General features: G+C 44.1%; 1 protein-coding gene across 1 annotated transcript; it reads right to left on the bottom strand.

The window, feature by feature from the left end:
• Positions 1-1,616: 1,616 nt before the first annotated feature.
• Positions 1,617-15,183, bottom strand: LOC108791635 (phospholipase A2 inhibitor and Ly6/PLAUR domain-containing protein-like). Its single transcript, XM_018562175.1, has 5 exons — positions 14,999-15,183; positions 12,498-12,617; positions 9,042-9,188; positions 7,224-7,364; positions 1,617-2,122 (listed from the first exon to the last, which is right to left on the bottom strand). The coding sequence occupies exons 1-5, from the start codon at positions 15,051-15,053 to the stop codon at positions 1,929-1,931; spliced, it is 657 nt and encodes a 218-aa protein (XP_018417677.1). The 5' UTR covers positions 15,054-15,183; the 3' UTR covers positions 1,617-1,928.
• Between the last annotated feature and the right edge of the window lie 11,430 nt (positions 15,184-26,613).

Here is a 26,613-nt window from a genome sequence, read left to right as displayed (position 1 = left end):
CCCGATCAAATCTCTGACGTACTAGAAAAACACCACAGCTATACCCATCGATATGGCTACAACAAATCCAAATGTACGTATATGTGTCAAGTAGGGTGTTTCCTGTTCCTCTGCACCCCAATGACAAAGGTTTTCAAAATATGATGAAATATCACTTTAGGAAATAATACAAATTCATGGCAAAGTGCACCATCTGGTATGAAAATGTCATAACAATAATAGCGATTATGAAAAGGCACATGTTGTTTTGACAAAAGGCGGGATAGATTCCAAGCTGAAAATCGATGACATACAGTAAGTGCTCTGCAGACAATGTTTGGCAAGGAAGCTCAAAGTTAATGTTTTGCCCTCGAATGGGATAAATTAATCAGCTGGCTTGACTGCTTGACGGTTAGATAAAGAGGGTTGTGAGTCTGGCAAATGCTGTTGCAATAAAGAGGCCCAGAATGGTACCCTGACAGGTCCGACATTTGCCCCCAATTTTTGTTAACTTCTTTGCCTCTGTTGTTGGCTTTTAAATCTTGCTCCAGTTAGGCCAAATCCAGATCAGTCTCCCTTTTCTCCTTTTACATATACCAAACTACGGTCTTAAACTACCCAGCCATACAGGTTTACATTTTGTGCAGACAAATTCTGGTTTTCTTTGCCATTTATTTATTTAATTATTTATTTTATAAACTTGATTATTTATTTAAAACATAAATATCTTAAAGTGCAATGTTAATAGAAATCACTGGGAAAGGGAGCCATAAAAAGCATTGAATAATTGTACCTAGCCCCTGGGCTCCTAGGTGGACAGCCTCATTTTTTTAGTTTGATATTCAATGACTGATTTATAAAATGTTACTAAAAAAAAGTTTATTGTGGGAAATTGGTCAGAATTTATCCTCATCTGTTCCTCATAGGGACTGGCATTTATTATTTTAAACTAGGTGAAGTTAAAGGTGGATCAGGTCAGATCAGGTGATCATTGAAGCCAATAGATGAGGGCAAACCTCATATTAGAAAGAAGATTGTTAAGGCCCAACCTCCTTCCAGGAAACAGGTAGGTGAGGAGAAACTTCATCCTAGTTCCAACCTCACCCTTGATTCAGATAAGTGAAGCCCAACCTTCTCCCAGGAAGCAGATAAGTAAGGCCCAACTTCATCCCATAAAGCAGTTAGGTTTGACCCAAACTCATCCTAGACAGCTAATATGTGTGACTCCAATTCAACCCAGGAAGCAACAATGTGTGGCCCAACCTAATCCCAAGGAGCAAATAGGCAGGGTCCAACCTCATCACTGAAAGCAGAAAGGTGTGGTACCAGGTCCTTCCTGAGATACCCAACCTAATCCCAAGGAGCAAATGGGCAAGCCTCAACCTTATCAATGAAAGTTGTGGTCCCACCTCATCATTGAAAGCAGAAAGGTGTGGTACCAGGTCCTTCCTGAGATACCCAATCTAATCCCAAGAAGCAGATAAATGAAACTTGACTTCATCCCAGGAAGTAGATTTAGCAACTTACATGGAACTTTGTGACTCAATTCAGTACAGAAAACAGATAAGAATGGTCTGGCATAGCCCCAAACCTCATCCCATATGTCAGGCCTGACCTCCTCCCAGGATTTTGAGATGGAACATTGGCAAGTACAAATCCTTATTAGTGCCATACATTTTTTGAAGGGATTAAGAACCTAAAAGACAGATTTGAGTGTCAAGTGACAGCCATTTGATATACATTATTCCCACTAACTTGTGATGAAAGCATGTTTCATGCGCAGCAGTTTGATATTGGATGCATGCACCAGGGTATCGAACATTCAAAAACAGAGAAAAAGACAACAAAAGCGCCATACGGCAACCAACGTTGTGCTCCCGGCGTGTACACGTAGGGCATTCTGTTGAAAACAGTGGCACACTATACTGTGGGTGATCAGAAAATGGGGCCTAGAGCATTAGTCTGTGTGCAAGCACAGCCCCTATTGCTATCAGCAATGCGTTGGCATGAAGGTTGAGACCGTGACTTGTACAGGTGATCTCTCGTCTCAAGCTAACGCCTCCAAAAGTAAAAGTCTGGCTGCCGAGGTCACAGAATGTCTTGGTGCCGCATCCCCGCATAGCCATCTTGGCATACTTCTTTCCTGTAGAAGACCAAAGGGAAATGTAAACCGTTGAGTAGGTTTTCAGGAATAAATGCAACATATCTAAGGGGCACAATCTCTTTACACAACTACTATGTAGGGTAAGGGTCTACCTAAAATATCAGTTGAATATCCAGTTGGGTAGACCCTAGTGTCACACGGTTGTTGATAAAACTATGCCACGTAGGGCACTCTATACGTGATATGATAGCCAGCAGGGGTTACCAGTTTCCATAACAAGAAATGCTTCCAGAAGTACAGATAAGAGCATTTCCTGATTACCCTCACCCTCCTCACCCACCTTTCCTAGTATGCGCCCCCCCACACACACACACACACACACACACACACCACACCATTGTTTTTTTTTTATTTTTTTTAAATGTACAGACCCCTCATTTTCAGCATTCTTGTCTAGATGAGAATGATGTATCCCCAGCAGCCTCCTTGGATACTCAGGAAGCTTTGGGGCAATATAGAACACAGTACTTATTTCCCGCAGTGCTTCATCAGTGGGCCAGTTTTTTTTTTCTGGTTCTTGAAGCCAGTCCCCTGATAATGCACCACATCAGGGGTACGGCTTCAAGAACCTATAAGAGACAACTGGCTCCCAATCACATCAGCAAAGAAGATGGCGGGACCTGGTGTATGACAACGTTGCTGCACATTACAGCAGGAAGATTCTGGAGTTGGTGGGAGAGTGACCTGAAGACATGCTATGAATAAAGAGCTTTGGGGCCCTGCCATGGTTGAGAGAAACATCACAATGGAGCCCTTCATTCGAAGTGCATTCATGAGAGAGGCACTGACATTATTGTACCACCACTGGAGAACATTGGGAGAACAAGAGAAGCCTATTTGTCATATAACCAGCCAGGTATTGGAAAAAGTATATTTTTGGTAAGTATACTAAAAAAACACATTATGTGTAAGCAGGAAGGCTTATTTCAATTTAGTTGTTGTCAGATTTTAATCAGCCTGATGCTGATCTATAGTTTATGCTCATTCGGTTTCCCCTAAGAAGTCAGTTATTGTTTGCATCTGCCTGCTGCTAGGGGCATCCTTATCACAGAGCAGAGCAACCAATAAGAGATTGTTATGAATATTTATGTCTCCCTGGCCAATTACTAGGAGGTTCATGGCCAGTGGTGCATGCTGGGAGTGGACATAAATATTTGGGGTGGGCCATGTGAGGTTCTCTTTCACCCCCGGGCTCTGGCCAGGGGAAAGGCTGTCACTGACTGTCTGTTCTAGCTAGGCGTGAAGCCTAGGAGGTCGAGCCCTGTGCTTATACTGAGACCTGAGTCTGAGGGCCCAGTGACTGAAACTGAGGATGAAGATGACAAAGTAACATCAGCAGGTTTGGGAAACCTGAGAAGTAATCATCTGCTGTAACTTGACAGTTAGATCCGAGTACTGCATAGCCAAGAACTCAAAACACAGATCGCCACAATTGGCTTAAAGGTCTGTGATGGCAGCAAGAACTTTGTTCTACAGTTTGATGGAGTCTACACTCTCCTGGGGGTCCTGAGCCCTGACCCTCTCTCCCTAAGTTCTCCAAAAGTTCTTTAGCATCATATCTTAAGGCTAGGTTCACACCTAGGCGATTTATCGCGCGGATTGAGTCGCATGATATCACGCAAAAACACAGATTCGCATTGAAGTCAACTGAGGCTGTTCACACCCTTTATGGTTTGTCGCGTGGACGAAATCGCCTGTCGCGCAAAAAGGTGCAGGAGCTATATTCGGGTGGTTGTCACGCGGTTTTCAAAGCACAGTCGCGCGAACACAGCGCACCAGCTTAATCGCCTAGGTGTGAACCTAGCCTCAGCCTGGATCTCCGTTTATCTGTCACCACAGAAGGTCGGTAAGTGCTATTGGGGCAGACATGCTGTTAGAATCCCTAGACAGACTAGGAAGACCCATTTACAGCAGCGGCTCCTTGGGGGATGAGCACTACATATATATATATGGTGGGGGAGCCTCCAGGGGTGCTACCCGTAGGGGAGAAACCGAAGTTGCACTAATACTTGTATAATTGAACAAACTTTTAACCCTCCAGAAGGAAGGACAGTGTCCGCACTAATTTAGAGATGATTTGAGGATTTACAGCCGAGTGATACACAAATGATATACATTGTTGTTTATAGTTAAGGACTTGATTGTATTTTTAAGATTTAACTCCTGAGTTTAGTGTGCCTTTAAGGAAATATTAGTAATAGATTGCAATAGCAGTAGTAGAAAAAGAACGAAAAATATGCGGTGGAGAACTTGACTGTGCCACCTGCTGACGATAACTGGTAACTAAGAAATTATCAGGGGATAATGTTTCATTCAAAAATAAATATATATATATATATATACATATACACGTACATTTTTTTTTATCCCTAAACATATAAAAGAAAAAACACATACAAAACACCATACATTCACTTTAAACATTTAGCACAACAATTCAATCTGCTGATACATTGGGGGCTTAAAGGAGAACTATGAGGTGAGTGAAAATCACTGGTCCTTATATTTCGAGCCGACGTGTGACCATGCAACAGTCACACGTCGGCTCAATAGATCGGGAAGTGAGCGAACACATACCGTCGCTCGCTCACTTCTCGATCATCTCCCTGCAGAGAGCGTGACTGTCAGTCATGGCTCCCCGCAGGGATTCCCCCCTCCCCTCTTCGATCCTTTAGCGCTAACTAGAGGAACGGATGGGGAGGAGGCGTGTACAGCTGTCTCTGCCTCTAGATAGGCAGAGCCAGTTGTTACTCACACAGCTGGGTGGATCTCAGTAATGTCGGGATCCGTCCTGGTTGCAGCGGCCTCAGTATACCGCGAGTTATAGCTCGCGATATACTGAGCTTTGGGTGATGGGAGGACGCTAGTAAATAAACAATTTCAGACAAGTTCAATTGCCAACTCATATTTTAACAATTTGTGATGTACATTTGTATTATTTTTACATAAATATTTAAACTCTGTGCCTCACACTGTTGTATCATTTTGCTTTTTCGTCTTGTTCTTATTAAGATTGAAAACTATTTATAATAAGTAAATTAAAAAAAAAAAATTACTTCCGCCAAAATAAAGTGCAGCGCTTATTTTGGTGGAAAATGTTGGAAAGTATATACAGTAGTACTTGTAGTGATGTCAGCTTTAACCACTTCAAGACCAGGTGTTTAGACCCCCTTCCTGGCCAGGCCATTTTTCAGTGTTCAGCGGTGTGGTACTTTGACTGAAGTTTATTCCGTCATACAACGCTGTACTGAAATGAATGTTTTACCATTTTTTGGGGACAGATAGAGATTTATTTAGGTGGTATTTAATCACCACTGGGGTTTTATATTTTACTATAATTAGGAAAAATGAAAGAAAATTTTGAAAAAAAAAAGTTTTTTTTTACATTATGTTAGGAAACATTTATTATTACCCAGTTTTTTGGTAAAATATAAAAGATCGGGTCACGTCAGATAAATAGACACCAAACATGTCAACCTTTAAAATTGCGTGCACCCGCAAAATCGCAGAAAACTACCATACCCAAAATTGGCCATAGGCGACACTTTAAAAGCCTTTACCGCTCATCAGTTTAGTGTTATCAGTGATTGATGGCCCTAGACTTATTGCTCTCACTGCGACGTTCGCGGCGATATGTAACATGTGCGGCGTAATGGGCGCAATTGTCGTTTTTGCACGTATGCGCCCCCGACGCATGTTTGCATGCGTGTATGTATGGGTGGGGACTTAAAAAAAAAATTGTGTTTTTTTATTCTTTTTTATGTGTTACTTTACATTTTTTGGAGGGGGGAACTTACATTTTTTTTTCCTTTTTTTTTTTTTTACTAAACTTTATTGCTATCACATACGAGGCTAATAAAAACCCCCCTATGTGATAGCAAAATATGTGACAGGTCCTCTTTATGGAGACATCAGGGGTCTCCAAGACCCCTAATGTCACCTATGACCCCCCAAAAGAAGCTGATGAAGCACAGATCTGCTCCATCAGCTTCTTTCCAGCTTCTGAAGCTGGAGAGTGACACAAGAATGCGGAAGTGATGTATTATACACCACTTCCGCATTCTTTCAGAGGAGAGGGGACCGGAGGGAGCTCGTGTACCGAACTTCCTCTGATTCCGTGACACAGGGGACCAGCTGACCAGCAGAGCCCGGGATCAGCGCGACAATGGCGGGGGGGGGGAACCGATTGGCACCCCATACACGCGATCCGCCGGCTCTACAGCCGGCGGATCGCTTGTATCTGCCTGTTTTTAAATTTCGGCTATTTCCCGCTCGCGCACGCCCAGCGCGAGGGGGCGTGTCTGAGCGGACGTCTAAAGACGCCCGCTCAGATCTAGAGAGCTTCCGGGCCGGCCCGGAAGTGGTTAAAAAAAAAGGCTGCAATACCTATGTCCTCTCCAGCGTTATGCCTATTGTAATTTATTTTCCGCCACTAGATGGCACCAGTCTTCTAAATTGAAAGCAGCCAGGTGTCATTCAACCCACTCTCTGTGAGTGCAATGCCCACCCCTTCGCCCTGCACTCAGGGGCGGTGCTAGACTATTTTGCACCCTAGGCAAGACCGGCTACTTGCAAAACCCCCGGCCCCCCTCTAAAGCGGCTCCGTTCTCCTGCCGGCTAGCTTCCACAGGCGACAGGTGAATGTAAGCAGCTGGGAGCAATAGCCAGAACGTTGTCTCTCAGTTCCGCTCCTCTACTCAGTGGGTGTTTTAAATAGCCAGCCTGCCTTAGCTTTTGGAACTAGGGGTGCTGTGGGGGGGTGAGTGGTCAAGGCTGCACCACTCACATAGGCATGAGTGCGCCCTAGGCGGCTGACTAGTTTGCCTAGTGGCAGCACCGGCCCTGGCTACACTCACAGTACAATGATAAAGAACAAAGCTGACGTCATCACGAAACATGTTGGCATGTTCTTTCAGATATTCTATAATAAAATAAAATTTTTTGGACCAACAAATGGTTTCTTTAAAATCTCTCAGATAAAATAACAGCTACATGTTTCTACGCACACACTGTATTGAGATGGAGTATTTATCATTGTATTAAAAAAAAATGAAGTTACAGTAATCAAAGTGATAAGTACCTGAGTACACGTCTGTCTGAAGAATGCATCTATTTTCTTCTCCGGCGCACTCTATTGTTTCCTTAGTATGGCACCAACTAGAGTCAAGGGAGGTGCAGCTGTGACAACTCAGTCCATTACGGCGAATACTATCCTGAGGCACTGTGAACAACAGATGTGGGCTTCGTCAGTCATTGAATTCAGTCTCTGACTCGCCGAGTCAATACCGGGTACCGGTGCCGTGTGCCCAGATTATCAGGAAGTCAGGCGGCGGATCATGGCCCGTCCTGATTTCCTGTGAAGCCGGTGTTCTAGCGAAAGGTCCTGACCAATCAGCGGCGGGTCATGAGGTGCCATCCAGCTTCCTGATTGGTTAACCTAGCAACAGGTGAAGCCGGTTTACTAGCCAATCAGGAAGTCAGGCGGCACGTCATGACCTGCCTCCAGGCTTCTGATTGTCTAGGAGGCAGGTGTCACTTGTTGCTAGGTAGCGTGGCTTCCTGACCAATCAGGAGGCCGGTACGCGAGTCATGATGTGCCTCCCGGCTTCCTGATTGGTTAGGAAGCCAGGCTGCTTACCAACAAGTGCAGCTGGCTTCCTAGCCAATCAGAAAGCCAGGCAGCACATCATGACCCGCCTCCCGGCTTCCTAGTTGATTAGGAAGCCGGCTTCACTTGTTCCTAGGCAGCCTGGCTTCCTGACCAATCAGGAGGAGGGTCATTACATGCCGCCCGGCCTCCTGATTGGTTAGTAAGCCAGGCTACCTAGCAACAAGTGAAGCCAGCTTCCTAGCCAATCAGGAAGCTGGGAGGCGGGTCATAACCCACTTCCTGACTTCGTGATCGGAAAGAAAGCTGGCTCCCTGCTCCCTCGGCACTTCTCCCTCTGACCAGAAATTCTGGTATTGGAGGTGAGTATCGGAGCATTTGGGCAAGTACAAGTACTCCCCAAAATACTAGTGTCGGTATCTGTGCATCCCTACTGTATAGCCAAACATTTATAGACACCTGACCACACCTACCACTACATGACACTCTGGGGACACCCCTTCCAGTTGAGTTTAAATGTCTCCAGAAGACATTTTAGACAATTTCACCCTTCCAACCATGTGGTAATAGTTTATTTTCCAACATGACTTTGCCCCTATGCAAAAGCCAGCTTCATAAAGACTTGGCTTAATGATTTTGGTAGGAAGGAACTTGAGTGCTCTGCACAGAGCCCTGACCTCAGCCCTCACCCGATTGAACACCTTTGTGATGAATTGGAATGCCAGTTGTAAGCCAGGTCTTCTCATCCAACATCAGGACCAAACCTCATAAAAGGACACAAATTCCCACGACACCCTCAACAGTGTTGTGGAAGTCTTCCCAGAAGAGTGGAGGATGTTATAGCTTCAATGGTCATTGCCTTGGAATGGGATGTCCAACAAACTCATTTAGGTGTGATTGTCAGGTGACCACAATGTGGCCATAGGTCAGGTGGCCATAGAGGGTAACTGAAATAAATGAAGAATTATACAACAGCTATGACAATCCAGTTTTAGAATAGGATGTTAAAAGCCAGCTAGATGACTTTGCCAAGTGATATGGATGGAAGAAGAATGGCATGGAAGATTTCTGAGGACAACCCAAGAGGCAGAAGGAAGAAAGAAAGACTGAAGAGGAGATTGATTGATATGGAAGAGGACCTAAGAGAGCTGGTATTGATAGTTAGAGATAGAATGCAATGGGTAGATAGGAATGGTCTAAAACTGAACACCAACCCAAGGTCTCTCAGTGCATCTAAGACCCCAAAATTATCTTTTCATGGCAGCTAGTGCTATCTTATTGTTAACTTACACACAGGAGTGGTGGGGGAGCAGTAATCAGAGGTACAACAGGTGGTGGATGATTTAGAGTATCCTCCCTGGAAGACAATGCTACCGGAAGCGCCGCAGTTGCTTCGCCTTGCACATGTACGGGAGAAGGATTTTGTACTGATTCCCTCTGTAGGATGACAGAAAACAAAGCGTGAGGTTAAAGCTGAACAAACCGTTTTCACTGCAATATAATCCTTAAAGTGATAAAGGATATAATCCACTTTGCGTGCAGTAAAACCCTGAAATTAGCTATAATTAAAAGTAGCAGTGACATCATTACTGTAGATGGCCTGTAGAGAAAACTGGGCTCTGGGAGGGACCTAGTAAGCCCCATCTTACTCTGGGCAGTGCTATTTGTATCTATAGTAAGCCCCATCTACTACAGGCTGCCTGCAGAAAACTGCAGAAGGGGGCGGAGGCAAGACTAATACCCCTGCACAAGCAGTGAGAGCAGCAGTGACCGGTCTTTATTACAGAAAGCTCCAGTTTCACACTGGATTACTGCACAGATCTGGAAAACCTACAGTAAGGAGACCATGAGTGGTTCCACAACACACATAGCTCTTATTAGTGGCGGGACTATCGCCATAGAGACCCAGGTGGCCGATATGGGGCCTGGCCAGGATGAGGAACAACGGGGTCCCCCTGATGCCATACGGGCCGCCTGGCTCGCTAAGGCATTGGCTCCAGGACTGTCACTGGCGGCTGTGAGGAGGAAAGGGCCGCTGTCCCGATCAGTGCAGCAGTGCGATCCTCTTTACAGCCGCTGCTGAGTCAGTGACAGCCAGCAGCTTGTGGTGGAGGAGACCGGGGCCTGGTGTTCTAGCGAAGGCTCCGACTTGTCGTGTTCTCCGACTGGTGAGGTCGCATCCGGTGACTGCCGTGCATGCAGGCGCAGTGAGTACAGAACACCGGCTGGGACAGTGGAGGAGCAGGCGGGGCCCGGCGGCAGTGGGGGAGGAGGAAGAGGCCAAGCCTGGCGGAGGAGGCGGGGCCTGCCTGGTTGGAGAAGGCTGACAGCGGATCGGGGCTGACAGGTAAGAGGTGTGCAGGGGTGTGACCAGCCCACCTGATACCCTGCACGGGTCACCATAGAGAGTCTATGGTGGGCTCTGCAGGGTCACTTTCAGGTGGGCTGTGTGGGGTCTCAGGTGGGCTCTGCAAGGGGCATAACTAGAAATCACAGAGCCCCTTACAAAATTTTGCTGTGGGGCTGTGTGATTTCTACTTACTCCCCTGGCTGATGTATTTAGTTAATATTTCTTTAGACGGATTTCAGATTAAAGTATAAGATACAGACACAAATCTGCATTGCCAATAAGTACATTGAACACCTTCCTACATTCAAGTAATCCGATGTCCATCATGTCCTAGAGACAATTCCAGCATAGACCCTGCCCCTGTCTCCATTACTTTGTAGGCACACCTCCTTGATTGGGCAAACTTTCTCTCTAATCTGCAGGCACCTTTATATTTTCTTAGGGACATTGCCGTTCCAAGATGGTGATGGCCACTAGGCTTGTGATATCTTCTGAAGGGCAGAATTTGAAAATCTGAACTTCCTTAAGGTCCCCACACACATTGCGATAATCGTACGATAATCGCGGGAAATCCTGCGATCGTACGATTATCGCAAGGTGTGTGGAAGCCGTGCGACTTCTACTACTGTAAGGTCGCACGACTTTAAACTTACGAACATGTTTGAAAACCCGCCGAGCATCGTACGATGTTCGGCGGGTGTGTAGCATGTTCGTAAGATAAAAGCCGGACGGGCCGGTGTGCACAAGCGCACACTGCCCGTTCAGCTTTGCGGTCATCGGAAGCCCGCCCCTCAGGGGGCGTGGCTTGCGATCATCGCAAGTACGATCTGCCTATGCAAGATAGGCAGATCGTACGTTTTTTTAAGTACCTTACAACCATCGCAAGACAAAAGTCTTACGATGGTTGTAAGGTGTGTGCCCAGCCTTATACAAGGTCAAGTGATCAAGTGCCTGAGCCTTCAGACATGCAGTTAAGGAGTTTGGAGCAGCACCTGTTCCAGGAAAGGTGTATAATTCAACCTTTTATCTATCCATCCAAGCAAGATTGTTTATGTAAACATTTGCACATGGAAATGAAGATTCAGTGAGGAAATAATTTTAGTATTAACAACTTTTCCTCCAAATAGTTAATGCAGCAGTGCAATCTCATCAACAAACGTCTGAAACTAAATTATACTCCACACATTGGGATTAGATGGGGAGGTGTTCAGACATGTGAGGGCTCAAATGCAGATTAGCATACTCCAGGAGAGGAGAAATATGTAGATTCTCAGTGAGACTTTGCTGCCATGATTACTGACTTTGCTTCTGTCTACCTGGGAGTCTTGGATTTTCCTGCCTATGTGTTTGTGCCCCAACAAATCCTATTATATTCTCTGTATTATGGACACAAATAAATATCTATCAGCAATGGCGGTAACCCCACATAACGGGCACAGCAGGTTTACAGACCCGCAAACTCAGCACAGAGATCATGAGAACCTATCATAATGGGCACAGCAGGTGTATAGAACCAGGACCTCAGCACGGGGATAGTGGGAGCCTCTCTTAATGGGCATATCAGGTGCGCAGATCCAGGAACTCAGTACAGGAATGGTGGGAGACCTTCATAATGGGCACAGCAGGTGTAGATCCAGGACCTCAGCACGGGATAGTGGGAGCCTCTCTTAATGGGCATATCAGGTGCGCAGATCCAGGAACTCAGCTCAGGGATGTTGGGAGCCTCTCATAATGGGCATATCAGGTGCGCAGATCCAGGAACTCAGTACAGGAATGGTGGGAGACCTTCATAATGGGCACAGCAGGTGTAGATCCAGGACCTCAGCACGGGATAGTGGGAGCCTCTCTTAATGGGCATATCAGGTGCGCAGATCCAGGAACTCAGCTCAGGGATGTTGGGAGCCTCTCATAATGGGCATATCAGGTGCGCAGATCCAGGAACTCAGTGCAGGGATGGTGGGAGACTCTCATAATGGGCATATCAGGTGTATAGGCCCAGGAACTCAGCTCAGGGAAGGTGAAAACCCATCATAATGGGCACAGCAGGTTTGTAGACCCGGGAACTCAGCACAGGAATGGAAACCTTCATAATGGTCTTAGCAGGTGTGGGGCACCCAGGAACTCAGTGTAGGGATGGTGGTAACCTCTTCATAAAGGGCACAGAAGGTGTACAGACACGGTAACTCAGTGTAGAGATTGTGGGAACACATCATAGTGTGCACAGCAGATGTGCAGACCCGGGAACTCAGCACAGAGATGGTGGGAGCCCCTCATAATGGGTATAGTAGGAGCATAAACCTGGGATTTCAGGTAGTCTGACCCTTTCATACTGTTTGTCAGAATCAGAAAAGAGCTGTATACAGTCTATGAGGTCTACAAGAAATTATATACGATACCCATCACGGTTATTGTGCTGGTAGAGGCACACACAAAATCTCTTCCACAGTCTTTGTCTTCTCCAGTACAAGAAAAGTCTCCGCCTTCAGATCTGCAGACAGTGCAATGAATAGCCTGGCCTGAAAAAGAATAGGAAATGAGTTACATGTTTGATTGGACGTTTTTTTAAGTTTTTCTACACTGAATTTTTAGCTCACACATATTTTGGGTTATTTTTTTTAACCTGTACCTGTACTCTGCCCATGCAGGGAGAAGAGACTGAGGAAGTGCTTCCTCCTGCATGCAGACAGATGGTATCATATTACCAGGGATGCACAGATACCAGTTTTTCAGTATTGAGTACGAGTTCCGATATTTGTTTTTCGGTAGCCGCCGATACCAAGTGATGAGGGAGCATGGAGCCAGTGTAATGACTCGCTGCCTGGCTTCCTGATACCGGAAGCTCAAGTATCGGTCTAGGCATCAAAGCATTTGGTGCCTAGAATACACCCAAATAAAGCACCCAAATAATCGGCATCGGCACCGATACCGATACTAGTACCATTATTGGTGCATCCCTACATATTACTTTAGACAAAGTCTCTGCACTAGATTCCAAGGATGGCTTTTTAATGGTCCACTTTACCAGACTCTATAACATACTTACTGAAAATGGCCATTAAATGTTAAGTATCTCTATAGGTTGAACTCGATGAACAAGTGTCTTTTTTCAACCTGACTAACTACGTAACTATGTAAGTACGCAGAGCTGGTTTCCTTTGATCACAAAGTTAAATGGACAATGCATTATGTATAGCAAGGACTCACTGCACATAATTCAAGGTTAGTGGATAAAAGCCTTTGTAGGAAAGTCCCATCCCTGAAGGCCATATAGAACATTCCTGCTGTGCAATAGTGCTAACATCACAACTGACCATCACATCGGACTCTAGCGTCATAATTAGGCCTTGGGTGATTTGGCCTGCAATGCCCAACCACAACCATGACTCTGTGGCAAAAGTCATACAAATGGGTGTGGCCATTGATAGGAATCTCTACATTAATCAGCAGAATAGGCAGCCAGGGTAGGCAGAGTCCTAAAATCCATATAATCTAAAGGCTAAAAAATGATGTAAACTGCATTATATAAAGTAGTTTCTAAAGGATTAGGGATCTCTCCCCCTCTCTCTCTCTCTCTCTCTCTCTCTCTATATATAGCACTATAATTATCTCTCTTACTCTCTCTCTCTCCTCTCTATCTCTCTCTCTCGCTCTCTCTCTCTCTCTTCTCTCTCTCTCTCTCTATCACTATAATTCTCTCTCTTACTCTCTCTCCCCATATTTATTTATCACCCCCCCATATCTTTATTTCTTTCCACCTACCTCCCTATCTTTTCTATTATTTTATTTTCTTTCTTTCCTCTCTTCCTCTCCTTTCTTTCTTGTTTTCTTTCCTTATTTTCTTCCTTCCCTACCTACCTCCTTCTTTCATTACCTTCTTCTTACTTCCATCCTTTCTTTCTACCCTTCTCCCTTACTTCCGTTCTTCCTTTCTTTTCTGCCTCTTTCCCTTCTTTTCTTTCTTGCTTCCCTTTCTTCTTTCTTTCTTTCTTCCCTCTCTTCTTTCTATCTATCTATCTATCTCTATTATTCTCATTCTCTCCCCCCTCCCCACCATTTTTGTATCTATCATCCTCTCTCTCTCTCTCTCTCTCTCTCTCTCTCTCTCTCTCTCTCTCTCTTCTCTTCTTTTTTCTTTTCTCTCTCTCTCTCTCCACATTTCATAGCAGGCTGCTAAACGTGACTTCATATTTATTGCACGTTTCCATCCCATTACACATCATGCAAGCTCAGCATTCAGCGCATTCTAATTATAAAGCTCTGACTGTCCCGCTGTCTAAACTTGCTCCGTGCATTTCATGTTCGGTGTGGGAGCCCTTCCCTTTTCCCAGCAGCGACTGGTGCAGTCCGGGATCTGTAGCAGACTGCAGCCTGTCACCTATGCAGAGCACCGTACATCTGCAGAGGGGGAACAGCCATGAGCAGAATCCCCATCGCTCAGCATGGGCTAAAAATAATACGGCTTCAAGGCAGCAAATACAACGTATCCCCGGAAATAAAAAAGAGGATGCAGCTCCCAATTCACAACTAGAATTATGCATCAAAGGATATAATGTATCAAGGTTGTGGAATGTCTTCACATGCAATATGCAAGGAGATAAGAGCTGCAGATCTACAGTGCTCTGTATAGGTGACAAATATCTGCAATCAGTATCCTGCAGCAGCCAATCAGAAATGATCTTTCATGGTTCTCTATTGCTCTGAATTGGGATTAGGATTTTTGCTATTGGTTACACATGACTGCTTTACTAAACATGCCTGTGTACCTGAGCCATGCATGACACATATAGACAGGGCTTATGACGTCATACATTTTAAAGGAATCATTTTTCAAGGTAGAGGCGACCGTGCATTATAGAGTTAAATAAAAAATGCCGCCCCCCTAATGTATATGACTTACCTGTGGCGATGAGGGTGGAGAGGAGGATGCAGGTGAATGTTATCAGAGTGCCCATGGTGAGGAGTGCAGAGAGGAGCTGGGCTGGGCAGTGTCGGTATGATGCGGTGAGGAGAACACAGTGCAGTGGTGTTGGGTGGAGGGAGGGTCCTGACAATGATGCAGCTCCCAGCAATGAAATGTTTTAAAGATGCAAGATCCCCAAAAAAATTGCTCAACCCAACCAGCTACCTGGGAAGCCTGGCAGGATTTCATTTTATTTAAAAGGACACTGTTCTTTTTTTTCTAATAAAAAAAAGGAGGAGAGGTCCGACGCCAAAAAGTGCCCATCCCTCCCCCCTTCTAGCTCTTTCCTGGGCCATCCTATTTATAGAATGGCTGCTCATTTTTTTATAACTAGTAGGTCAAAATCCTAAACCCAAAACAATGATGGGGAATTTACTGAGACTGGGGCAACACAGAATCTGGAGCATCTGTGCATGGTAACCAATCAGTTTCTAGCTTCTGCTTGTCCAGTTGGGCTTTGAAAATGAAAGATAGAAGTTTTTTATGACCACCTGACGTTTGTAGGCAAATTAGCTATATTGATCTATAATTTGGCGCTGAAGTTGCTAGAGGCTACTGATGGGGTGGTTATAATAATCTGGCCACTCAGTGTATATATATAAGATATAAGCTGACTCCAGTCATAGAGGTTCATTTATAAAATGCGCTGACGAGTATAGGAAGTTCATTTATAAAAGCGCCCCTAGATGGCGCTGCCGAGTATAGGAGGTATATATAAAAAAGCTAGAAGCTGATTGGTTGCTCTTCATAGGGGTTCATTTATAAAATCACCCCTAGATGGCGCTGATGAGAATAAGAAATATATCTATATCAAAGCTAGAAGCCGATTGGTTGCCATTCACAGCTGCTCTGGTTATAGGGGTTCATTTATAAAAGCACCCCTAGATGGTGCTGACGAGTATAGGATATAGTTAGCCCCTAGATGGCGCTGATGAGTATAGAAAATATATATATATGAATGTTAGAAGCTGATTGGTTGCCATTTACAGCCGCTCCGATCCTAGGGGTTCTTTTATAAAAGCGCCCCTAGATGGCGCTGATGAGAATAAGAAATATATATATGAAGCCTAGAAGCTGATTGGTTGCCATTCACAGTTGCTTTAGTCATAGGGGTTCATTTATAAAAGGGCCCCTAGATGGCGCTGATGCGAAAAATAAATATATATACAGCTAGAAGCTGATTGGTTGCCATTCACAGCAGCTTTAGTCATAGGTGTTAATTTTCAAAAGCACCACTGCTGTACAGGGGTGACTTCAGAGGCTTCCTTATCACCTGGTGACAAGGGAGCATGGAGCCAGCTTCCCGGCCAATCAGGAAGCCGGGCACCATGTAATGACGTGGGTCCGGCTTCCTGATTAGCCAACTTCTCGACCAATCAGGAAGCCGGGGCAGCGTGTCATTACCCGGCTTCCTGATTGGCCAGAAACTCGGCTCCATGCATCCTCTTCAACTTGAGACGAGGGAGCATGGAGACGGCTTCCTTCTGATCGGGAAGCCGAGTGGCGAGTCATTACACACCGCCCAGCTCTCTTAATGGGACTTCCGGTATCGGTATTCGGTATCGGCGAGTACCGGGAAAAAAAATATCGGTGTTCGTAGTTGTTACCGAAAAAACAATATCTCATCTAAAAATAACCATCAAAAAAAAAAAAGATTATTTTTCTCTTTGTGAACTTTTTTCCTTTCCGTGTTACACGGAGCCGAGGACTCACCCAGAGGAATGACAGCGGACAGACAGACAAAAGCCAACAGGCGTTCCATGACTCCGGCGGCGAAGGGCGACGTCGTCTTATGCTGAGGGTTGCGTGTCGCCCCCGGCCCTCCCCCGCATGTTAATCATTTATTCTGGCTTGGTGCAGCGCTCTGAGATATGTACCCTGGCAGGGAGCGAGGCAGAGAGTAGGCGGGCAGCTGAACGAAGTCACCACGTGTTCCCCTGGAAGGTGACATGTAACAGCTGTGGGGGTTCACGTGACGGCGACGACGGAGAAAAACATCCGCGTTGCAGCAGGCGGCGATCGTCACGCGTATAATTAGAAAAAGCGGCGACGTGAACCGGAGCGTCGTTCACTCTCAGGCGGGACTGAGGAATATGTCAGCTGTCAGTAAATGGGCTACATCCGGCCCCCTTGGTGTGACACTGCTGACGGAGACCATCCGGCTGAAGTTGCTAAATATATCTATGAGAGCTGCTAGACCTGCTGAAGGATTTGTATCTCTGTACATCCAGACCTGAGATGTACACAACTCTGCCACACAGCACAGGACTGTCTGGTCTGATCTTTCTCTGCTGCTGTTTCATTTTCACTTACAGGTCTCCACCCCCACCCCCATGAAAGGAAAGGGATGACCTTGTCTCTGCTGTCTTCTCCTATCAGCATGCTTCTTGAACTGCAGAACACCTGATTGGCTGTTGTGTGCTGCCTCTCCCTTTCCCAGTCATGAGCTCGGCTGGGCCAGGTCAAATTTTTAGGTACTTCTACTGTTCGCATTAAAATTTAAATATTTAAAAAAAAAAGTATAATAAGGTAATAAAAAAGCAAAAATATAAATAAATAAAGTAGAAAAACATATAAATAAATAAAATACAATTAATAAAAGTAAATAAATAAAACCACACTGACCACACTGAATTTGACTTGGCTCTGAATCTTGCAGGACTTTATCTAACGGTTATCATAGATGGGTTACCGGGCGCTTATGGGGCCCTCATGCAATTACAACACCCTGTTAATGTTTACCACACATTACTCACATACTCACATACCAGATTATTATGACCCCCCCATCAGTACCTGGCACTCTAGCAACTTCAGCGCAAAATTATAGCTCATTTGCCTACAAATGTCAGGTGGACATAATAATCTGCCCACTCAGTGTATGCCAATGACTGAATAATTAGCAGTGATGGTATTTTCCTAAGTTCTTACATCAGGTTACGTAATTATGTAGACAATCCCAGTTCTGTCCTCCTGGAAGTTCATTTTTCCATATGACCACTGAGAGGCAGCACAACCTTACCAGAACAATAGTATACATCCGTGTAGTCCTAATGTGCGCAGCCAAGACATGTCTTTTTGTTCCCTAAGCGGTGCTACAAATAATGATCTGGATTCGCTAATTATATCCAATTTACTATCATCTGAGCGCTGCAATAAAATGTTTGTATCAGGTTTACAGAAACATTTCGTAAGATAGTGAAATCATCCCACTCCATTAAATGGGATCAGATTGGCTGCTCTAGGTTGTTGCAATGTTCTCATTGCTCTTTGGTCTAGGGACAGACTGCAGCATATTGGGCACCCTAGATGACATTTGTTCTTCATGCGTTACGCCATTCAGCATTTAGGCAATGTGCGGCAGAGCTGTCTAAAGTCCAGGACTGGATGGGCTGTAATACTAATCCGTTGGCAGGTAAATCAACTTTTACATTTGTGTTTCAGATGTGTGTTTAGCTGTTTGCCTGGAGTTCAGATTGAAATTTTGCATTCATTTGTTATCCTTTTACTCAGAAAGATAAGGATTCGATTTTTGGGTTGCTGTGGTTTCGTTACATATATAAAAGCAGCATTTAGAAAAATGATTGGAAAATTAATTTTCTCTTCATTTTCCTCCTTACAAAATAGATGTACATGTGCTTAAATCTGTATCCACGTGAAAAAGACACTCGCCGTGGACTAAGTGACAGGCAGGGCCGGATTTACTCTCTCTGCTGCCCTAAGGCCAGGTTCCTCAATGCGCCCCCCTACCGGCCAAACCCCCCCCCATCCCCACCATGGAGAATGGCAGACCTGCAGGTTGCATACAAGTGATCGATCCCGGTGACATCACCGAGGTCACTTGTACAAAACAAGCAGCGGCTTCCCCGCTCTACATTTAGCTCTGCTTGCCCAAAGCAGGGCTAAATGTAGAAAACAACTACCCGCCCGGCGTCCAGGAGTGCATGTCTGAGGCATCGGGAGATAGGAATTCCACACCTCTGCTGCCCCTCTACTCCCTGCTGCCCCAAGGCAGGGCCTTGCTTGGCCTTGTGAGAAATCCGACCCTGGTGACAGGTTCTCTTGTATGAACAACTCGCTTCTATCCTATAAGGACGAGCCTGCCTGCCTCTCATTGCTGATGGTCATGTCAGCTTGTGTTGCCTGTTACCTGTGCTTCTGTTATCCACTTATGACCTGCTTGACTTGGATTGCCCTGCACTACTCTTCTGATTGCTGCCAGCCCCTGACCCCGGCCTGTTCTCTGGATTTGCTCTTGTCTACTGATTTTGTACTTCGCTGCCCGGCTGGATCTGACATTTGGCTCCCTCGACCACAACTGCTGGCTCCTGAGTCTGCTCCTACGCTGCCCGCCCGGCTTGACCCTTGGCCTGCCGACCTCTCTACAAAAAGTCTCCTGCACTGTGTCTGTCTCCAGCCTGTGGCACTCGTGCTCCTCGTTGCCCTGCGTCCTCCTGTCCCCAACTCCAGGGGTCGCAGGAGAAGAGCCGCAAGAGACGCCTCCCCGTCTTCCGGTCTCATCCTCAGGTACGTTATAGTGGCAAACTGGGCAACATGTTTCATATATGGTGACAATGCCCAAAAATTGATCAATTCTGGATTAGAATTTACAAATCTAATAGCTCAAACCTCAAACCTTTGTTTCATCAATTTGACAGGGAAATTCCTAACTATTCTAAATGACTGGTGCCATAGTGCCATATATAAAAATGGCTGCTAGAAAAGCGAACAATTGGATAGAGTCTACTGTGTCTATTGACTTTGTCAAATAGGGTTGACTTTCGGGTTTGGTTGTCCATGAGGTAGACCCATACCCAAGCTATTTGAGGTTTACAGCATGGGCAAACAACTTGGCCAGTTTGCCCACCCCCTGAACCTCTATCTGTGTCCTAGAAACCAATGACGCTGTATGGGTTGACTGGTGGCTAAGCTGGTTGCTAAGACATGGGAGGGGACACCTTAACCATGTATGATGCTATAGTGACGCCAGTGTCTTAGTACCCAATGATGCTGTCTACGCCAAAGGCTGTCATCCTAGTTAACAATTGTTTCACAGCTTGGGTTGTTAGGCCCTGGGTCCAGTTCACTTGGTAGCTGTCCTCACCCAGATATCTGGTTGGGGTTTTTTTTTATCAAAAATACTGTCAAATCAAGATACTCAGAAGCCTAAAAGATAATATAAAAACAAAGCAATCTCAGACCCAATTAAATGTATGGATTTCATTTTATTTAAAAAAATTAATTAAGGGTATAACAAATAGCGAGCATCACCAAGTCAAGGAGACGGGGAAGTATCTCAGTTGTCTTAAACTTTGTTGTCATAGAAGTGAGACGATTTTTAAGATGGGCTCATCTCTTGTTTCAGGTGCCACAAAATGTGTAGAGCCTTATTTGTTTAACTCCCAACTGGTGTATCCAAAAAAAAAACACAGATATACGCATGAACAGTATCCCAGTTTACTTTTATAATACTGAATTTTGGGACTCTTTGAGCCTAATATTTGAGCAGGCAGCTTTCTGACATCAAAAGGGGAGGAACCTAAAACACATTTATTACCAATGACATGAAGGCCAATATCAGTAGCGTTATGGCAGAATATAATGCTGTGCTGGCACTGCATTTAATAACCAATTTTGTCTTAATTCCAGGGGATTGCGCCTTCTGGGTTCCCAGATCACAGAAACCTTTTGTGGCACAACCACGGATGGATGATTTTATAGTGTTTGATCCAACTGAAATATAAAAGAACAAAATGTCATCCAAAGCAGCAAAAATAACATAAGGGTTCTATGTGATATATATTATCATCACTCAGACATAAGTGGGTAGAGGATATGAAAAAAGGGAGAGAAACAGGAAAGAAGGAGAGAGAGAGAGAGAAATCTGGGCCAGAGAAGAAGAGACAGAGATGGGGGTGGGGGGTAGGAAGAAGGAGAAAAAGGTAAAGAGAGAAAAAGGGGAGACAGAGAGAAAGATAGAAGGGAGAAGGGGAGGGAAAAGGGTGGAATAGGGAGAGGAAGTGACAGAGACTGGGGTAAAAGAAAAAAATGGGGGGAAGGGGGGACTAGGGAGAAGAAGAAATGAGGGGGATTAGAGAAGGGGAGAAAGAGGCAGAAAGAAGGGGAGGAGAGAGAGAAGAATGGATGAGAAAAGTAGTGACAACGATGGATGGGTAGGGAGAAGGAGAATAGAGGGGCATAAAAAAGAAAGGGAGAGAGAGGAAAGGGGGTGAGGGAAGAAGTGAAAGAAATGGAGGGGAAGTGACAGAGATGGGAAGGTGGGGGATAGGGAGACGGAGAAAAGGGGTGAGAAAAGAAGAGGCAGAGAGACAGGGATAAGAAGAGAAAAAAGAGGGTTGGAAATGGAAGAGACGGAAAAGGGGGCAAAGGGGGGTAGGGAGAAGGAAAAGGGGTATGAAAAAAGAAAGGTAGAGCGACGGGGAGAAGCAGAGAGAGAGAAAGGAAGAAGGAGAGAGAGAAAGGAAGAAGGAGAGAGAGAAAGGGTGGGAGAAGAAATGACAGAGATGGGGGTGAGAGGAGATTGGGTAGAGGAGAAAGAGTGGGATTTAAAAAAAAAGGTGAGGAAGGGGAGAAGGAGAGAAGGAGGGGTGAAATAAGAAGTGAAAGAGATAGGGGAAGAGAGGAGATAGGGAGTAGGAGAAAGGGGGACAAAGAGAAATGGAAGAGGGGAAAGGAGAGAAAAAGAATGCTGGAGAAACAGAGAGGAGGGAAAGGAGATAGGAAGAGAAGAAAGAGAAAGAGGGGGAGAAGGAGACAGTGGTGTTGGGGGGGGGAGACAAAAAGAGAGAAGAAAAAATAAAAAGGTAGAGAAAGAGAGAGAAAGAAGGAGGCAGAAGAAAAGAAATTGAAAGATAACAAAAACAAGAAGGAGTAGATAGAGAGGCTCTACTACCTAAGGATACAAAATCACAAAATAAGACAGGTTCTCGGCCTTTAGACATGAGCTCTCAGTCACTCCTCTGACCTATTTAATTTTATGTGTGTAATTTGAGATTGAGCTACTGAACTTGGTAAAAAGCAAGCTTTTTCTGCAGAGCAGCTAAGGACAGACAGGCGAACACGGGGAAAATGAACCTAGAGCTCCACCTGCTGATTGTTAATGCAAGTATTAAATAGTCAATTGCTTCATATGTACCTGCCTTAATATATATATATACAAATATAAAATTAATTTTACTTGTTAATTCCGAGTTTTCTAGCGCGCATTTATTCTCAGCCCCCGTGCAGCCCATCTTCTCATTTGACTTGCAGTCCAGGGAGGTTTGGGACACGCAATATGGGCAGGATTTTCCGTTATGAGTGTAGTTCAAATATGGCACTAGAAGTACAAAACAAAAAGGCATTAAAAGGCATTAAAATGTATCTAAACCCAATCACCCAATAAAACATTCATTTAACATTTTTATGTAATTTCAATATTGCTTTCAAAATTTTTGAATGACTTCTCTGTGGCTACACCCTCTGCACACGCTGAGTAAGCCCAGGAGTAGCAAGCAGTGAAAAAGTAACAATAGAGCACATGACATTCTGAAGAACATTTTTTCACTGTGGCTACATGGCCAAAAATGCAGAAAGCACAAAAAAATTGCACAGGATCTGTGTCCACCAGCTCACTTCTGGGATGGACTACAATCTCATTACAAATGAGTAAACCTAATGTGAGATTATAGTCCATCACAGGAGGGAACTTGGAGCGGTGACTACTTTACAACACACACAGGGACCATGGGGAACAAAAGTAGCCCCCCTCCAGAAGGAAGGACAGTGTCAGCACCAATTCAGAGATGATTGGAGGATCTCCAGCCGAGTGATACACAAATAAGATAGTTTTCTGTTAATTGTTAAGGTACCTGAATGTATTTTTAGGATGTAACTACTGAGTTTAGTGTCACTTTAAGGGTAACTATGTCGAGCACCATTGCTGAATTTTACACCTGAAAATACAGGTTGTCTCACAGGAGACCAGACATGACTCAAGCAACGGATGCCCCTACAGCAGCAGTAAGAAGTGCAGGAGTCACTACATAACGCATTCCACATCAGTCATACTCTAGGTTTGGGATACATACAAGTAGGAATGTACGGCGAGCAATAGTCCGACTGACAGCACGTGGCGCTGAATATCATTTTTCCATCTGGGACAGAAAACACTCCAGTTACGTCACAGTCTTTTTTCCATCCATCTGATTCCTGTAGATTTCAGGTTTTTTTTCTTCTTCTCAGAATAAGGCAGAAATTCTCTTGCAATCTATTTCCATGTCGCTTACCAATCCTCGAATATTGGCGTATTGATATGCAGACAAGCTTCGAAGCGCAGGATACGGTGACACCAGAGCAAGAAGTTCCAAGGGTGCTTGAACACTGGGTGCAAAGGAGCGCACAACCTGCGAGGCGATAAGAAACATTGTTAGTCACTGACCTTCAGAGCATTAACCAGAGGTCTTTGAAGCCTCTGGTACTCCCCCTTCCTGCATGCCTCGCTGTATGGTGACAACCTTTGAAGCCTAGATGCACAGAGCCGATTTAACAGCGTCAGTAGGCACCAGCAAAAATGTATCTGAACCCCAAAACAAAAACCGAACATATTGCAGCTTTCCAACCCCTAGATGGGTTGGTTACATTAGTAGGGCGGCACTGACCATTCACTCTACCCAATCTATGGAGAAGCAATGTTGTCACCCTAGGACAGGACTACAGAGACCCCCTCCTGTCCTCTTCTCAATAGCATAGTTTGGTTTGGGGGGGGTGGCAGGGTTTTGCTTTGTAGCCCTTAAGGACAACTAGGAACCATGGAACGGATAACAATGCAGCATGGGCTGAAAGCAGACGACGTTATCAGTTGACAAGATGCCCGGCAGGATCAACAGGTATTTGAGCAGGTATTTAAGTTGAATTTGTATTCTGTTATAGTCAATTCGTTTGTTGAGAGGCGTTGGAATGGAATTGGACAAGCGGCCTAATTGTGGGGCATGTAAATGTAACCTTTGAAAAGATTGTGTTCCTATCCAACTCCCAGGAAAGGGACATTCTATAATAGTAGCGGTGAAACGTGTCAGGCAAGGTGCGGAGCGCTTTGATTAGTGTCCATTCAGTGTCCTAGGAGATTATGTGGTTTTCGGTTCTCCCAACTTCTTAGCCCTGATGAAGTCACCTGTCCTTTAGACTAGGGATGCCCAGATACCAGTTCAGATACCAGTGCAGATACTTGGCATTTTCATGAGAACTACCAGGGTTGCAGCTGGGACCGGGCTCTGGTTCTCCACCACTGTCCTGAAATCATTAGTCGATATTGTTTTAGAATAAATATCACATGACAATAAACAAAAATGTATCAGTACTCGTACTTGTAAAAATGGTTTTGGTGCATCACTTATATATATTGTATATATATATTTATTTTTTTAAATAATGCATTAAAATGGGATTTTACAAATCCCATGAGCTCTGTGTGCTCCTTACACATGACAGCTGCCACCTAACTTTAGAATTTTTCTCTAGTCTAGTCCTGGAGCTGGAAAAGTATCTGTACTTGTACCGAGTACGGTACTTGGTATCTGAACATCCCTACTTTAGACGTAACGTACGTAGGGAGGAGTTTGGGAGCAAACCGAAAGACGACAGCACTGCACCATGTTTTAGGAGATATGTCTTTGAATGTTTTTATCACTTCTGTTTGTGAGTATGTTTTAACCTATTAAACTTCATATGATTTTACGGAGTACACTATGGAGTGTCCTGCCTTTGTCTCCATTTGCTAAAAATTGCCAATATTGATTGGGAGTGTGTATCACTGGAGAACATCACCCTCACAGTGGAAGAAAAAGAGGAAGTCTGATACAGTTTAAACATCGGGTGTCTTCAGATTCGGACGAACGTTCGTTTCCGTTGCGTAATCGTTTCATTGCAGCAAAGTGACTATAAAAAAATATATATTTTTTTTAAATGTCACTTTGTTGCAAGGAAAATTTGTACGGCCGCGTAGTCCCATAGAGAGGCCTAATAGAGCTGAACAAAGGCAGACGTGTTTGAATTCCAGCTTGTGTAACAACCACGGATACAGTGGAGAAATTGGGGACAAGAAAGGTTTTTTACCAGGTGAAAATAAAGTGAAAAAAGTCTGAAAAAAACCTAAAAATGCAGCCGCAGGGACAGGAAGTTGCATTATAATGCAATTTTGTTTTTGGGTTCAGATACACTTTAAGTGGTATGATTTCTGGACATTTACATAATATTCTTCTGTTCTTAAAAACCATGTTATATTGTAACTGCATTTTTAATTTTACGATAAAATGGTATTTTCCCCCAAATCAGAAGATCAGAAGGTTGAATCATAAGAAAAATGAAATATTACAACAAGCATATTTAAAATAAAATAGCATATGACCGACGCCTACAATTATCTATGATACAAATTAGTATCATCAAATGTGTAATTAATTTAAAACAGACTCACCCGGTGTGAAAAGAACTGAAACAAGACACACGGCTGCAAGTAATGAATTCATGACGGATCCTAATAGGCAAAGATCACACAGAAATGATACATTCTCATTTATACCAAGATGATAAATGATTAACTTCAAGGACAAGATAACAGCATAAGCTATATGGTTGAACAGCACGCTTTAAGGGTAGGCACGTCCCGGCAATAAGCTTTTGGTTCATATTTCTTGCCATATTTCAGATTATTACAACTGGATAAAAAAATGTATTTAAGGAAAAAAAGTGTAATTATACATTTTTTTTCTAACTCAAACTGTATAGCATTTACAACACAGGTTGTGGTGGGGTTTTAAGAGAGGACTCAGATAGTTACCAAATCGTAGACATTTATTGAAATCATTTAAAACAGTATTCGTATACATACATGATTCTTATGTCCCTAAACGTATTCCTTGTTTTCACATCTCATACATAATTCATACATGATTCATAATTCATATCATCCTGTACATAGTCATAATTCCTTAATTTTCATATACATTGTTGTACCGCTTCATTAATCCCCTACGCTCGTTCGTAGGCTCGCTCGTAGGCTTCCTTTTTTGTTGTTGTATATTTTCGGCACAAATCTAGCTATAAACACATGATACATTGTTCATCAAAGTATTCATCCATTATAAATGTCATGATTGATCAATATTTTTTAAATTTTTAGATATTTCCATTTTGTTATTTAGCTATGCATATATCCTTCTTGGTATAGTTATATAGAGTAGTATAGAGTAGTTTGGGAAGTGCTACTTTGGAGTGATAACTCAAACTGTATGTTTTCATTTTTAAAGGGCCACCACTAAAACTTTTTAGCAACATAGTAATAGTAGTAACTAGGGATACACAGACAGACAGGGACATAATATAGAACAAATGGAAAAGAGAAGTCTGCAGCCATAAACTGATGTCAGGTACGTCAATAAATTAAAGCCATTACCTTTATTAACTTAGTAGTTTCCACTGTTTAAAAAAAGATTATATTGTGTTACAAAGAACAAGGTATAGCTCTGCATTCTTATCTTCTTTATGATATCTGT

Source organism: Nanorana parkeri, unplaced genomic scaffold (assembly GCF_000935625.1).
Source record: "Nanorana parkeri isolate BGI_ZX_2015 unplaced genomic scaffold, ASM93562v1 scaffold563, whole genome shotgun sequence".
In the NCBI taxonomy this organism is placed as follows: domain Eukaryota; kingdom Metazoa; phylum Chordata; class Amphibia; order Anura; family Dicroglossidae; genus Nanorana; species Nanorana parkeri.
This window is presented reverse-complemented; position numbering and strand designations above follow the sequence as displayed.

Excerpts from the sequence above, each read along its gene's own strand:
- LOC108791635 (XM_018562175.1), bottom strand. The coding sequence starts at position 15,053 with ATGGGCACTCTGATAACATTCACCTGCATCCTCCTCTCCACCCTCATC. Across the intron at positions 9,189-12,497 it reads CAGCACAATAACCGTGATGG|AGGGAATCAGTACAAAATCC; the intron begins GTATCGTATATA and ends GTCATCCTACAG. Across the intron at positions 7,365-9,041 it reads CTCCCCCACCACTCCTGTGT|TGCCTCAGGATAGTATTCGC; the intron begins GTAAGTTAACAA and ends TGTTGTTCACAG.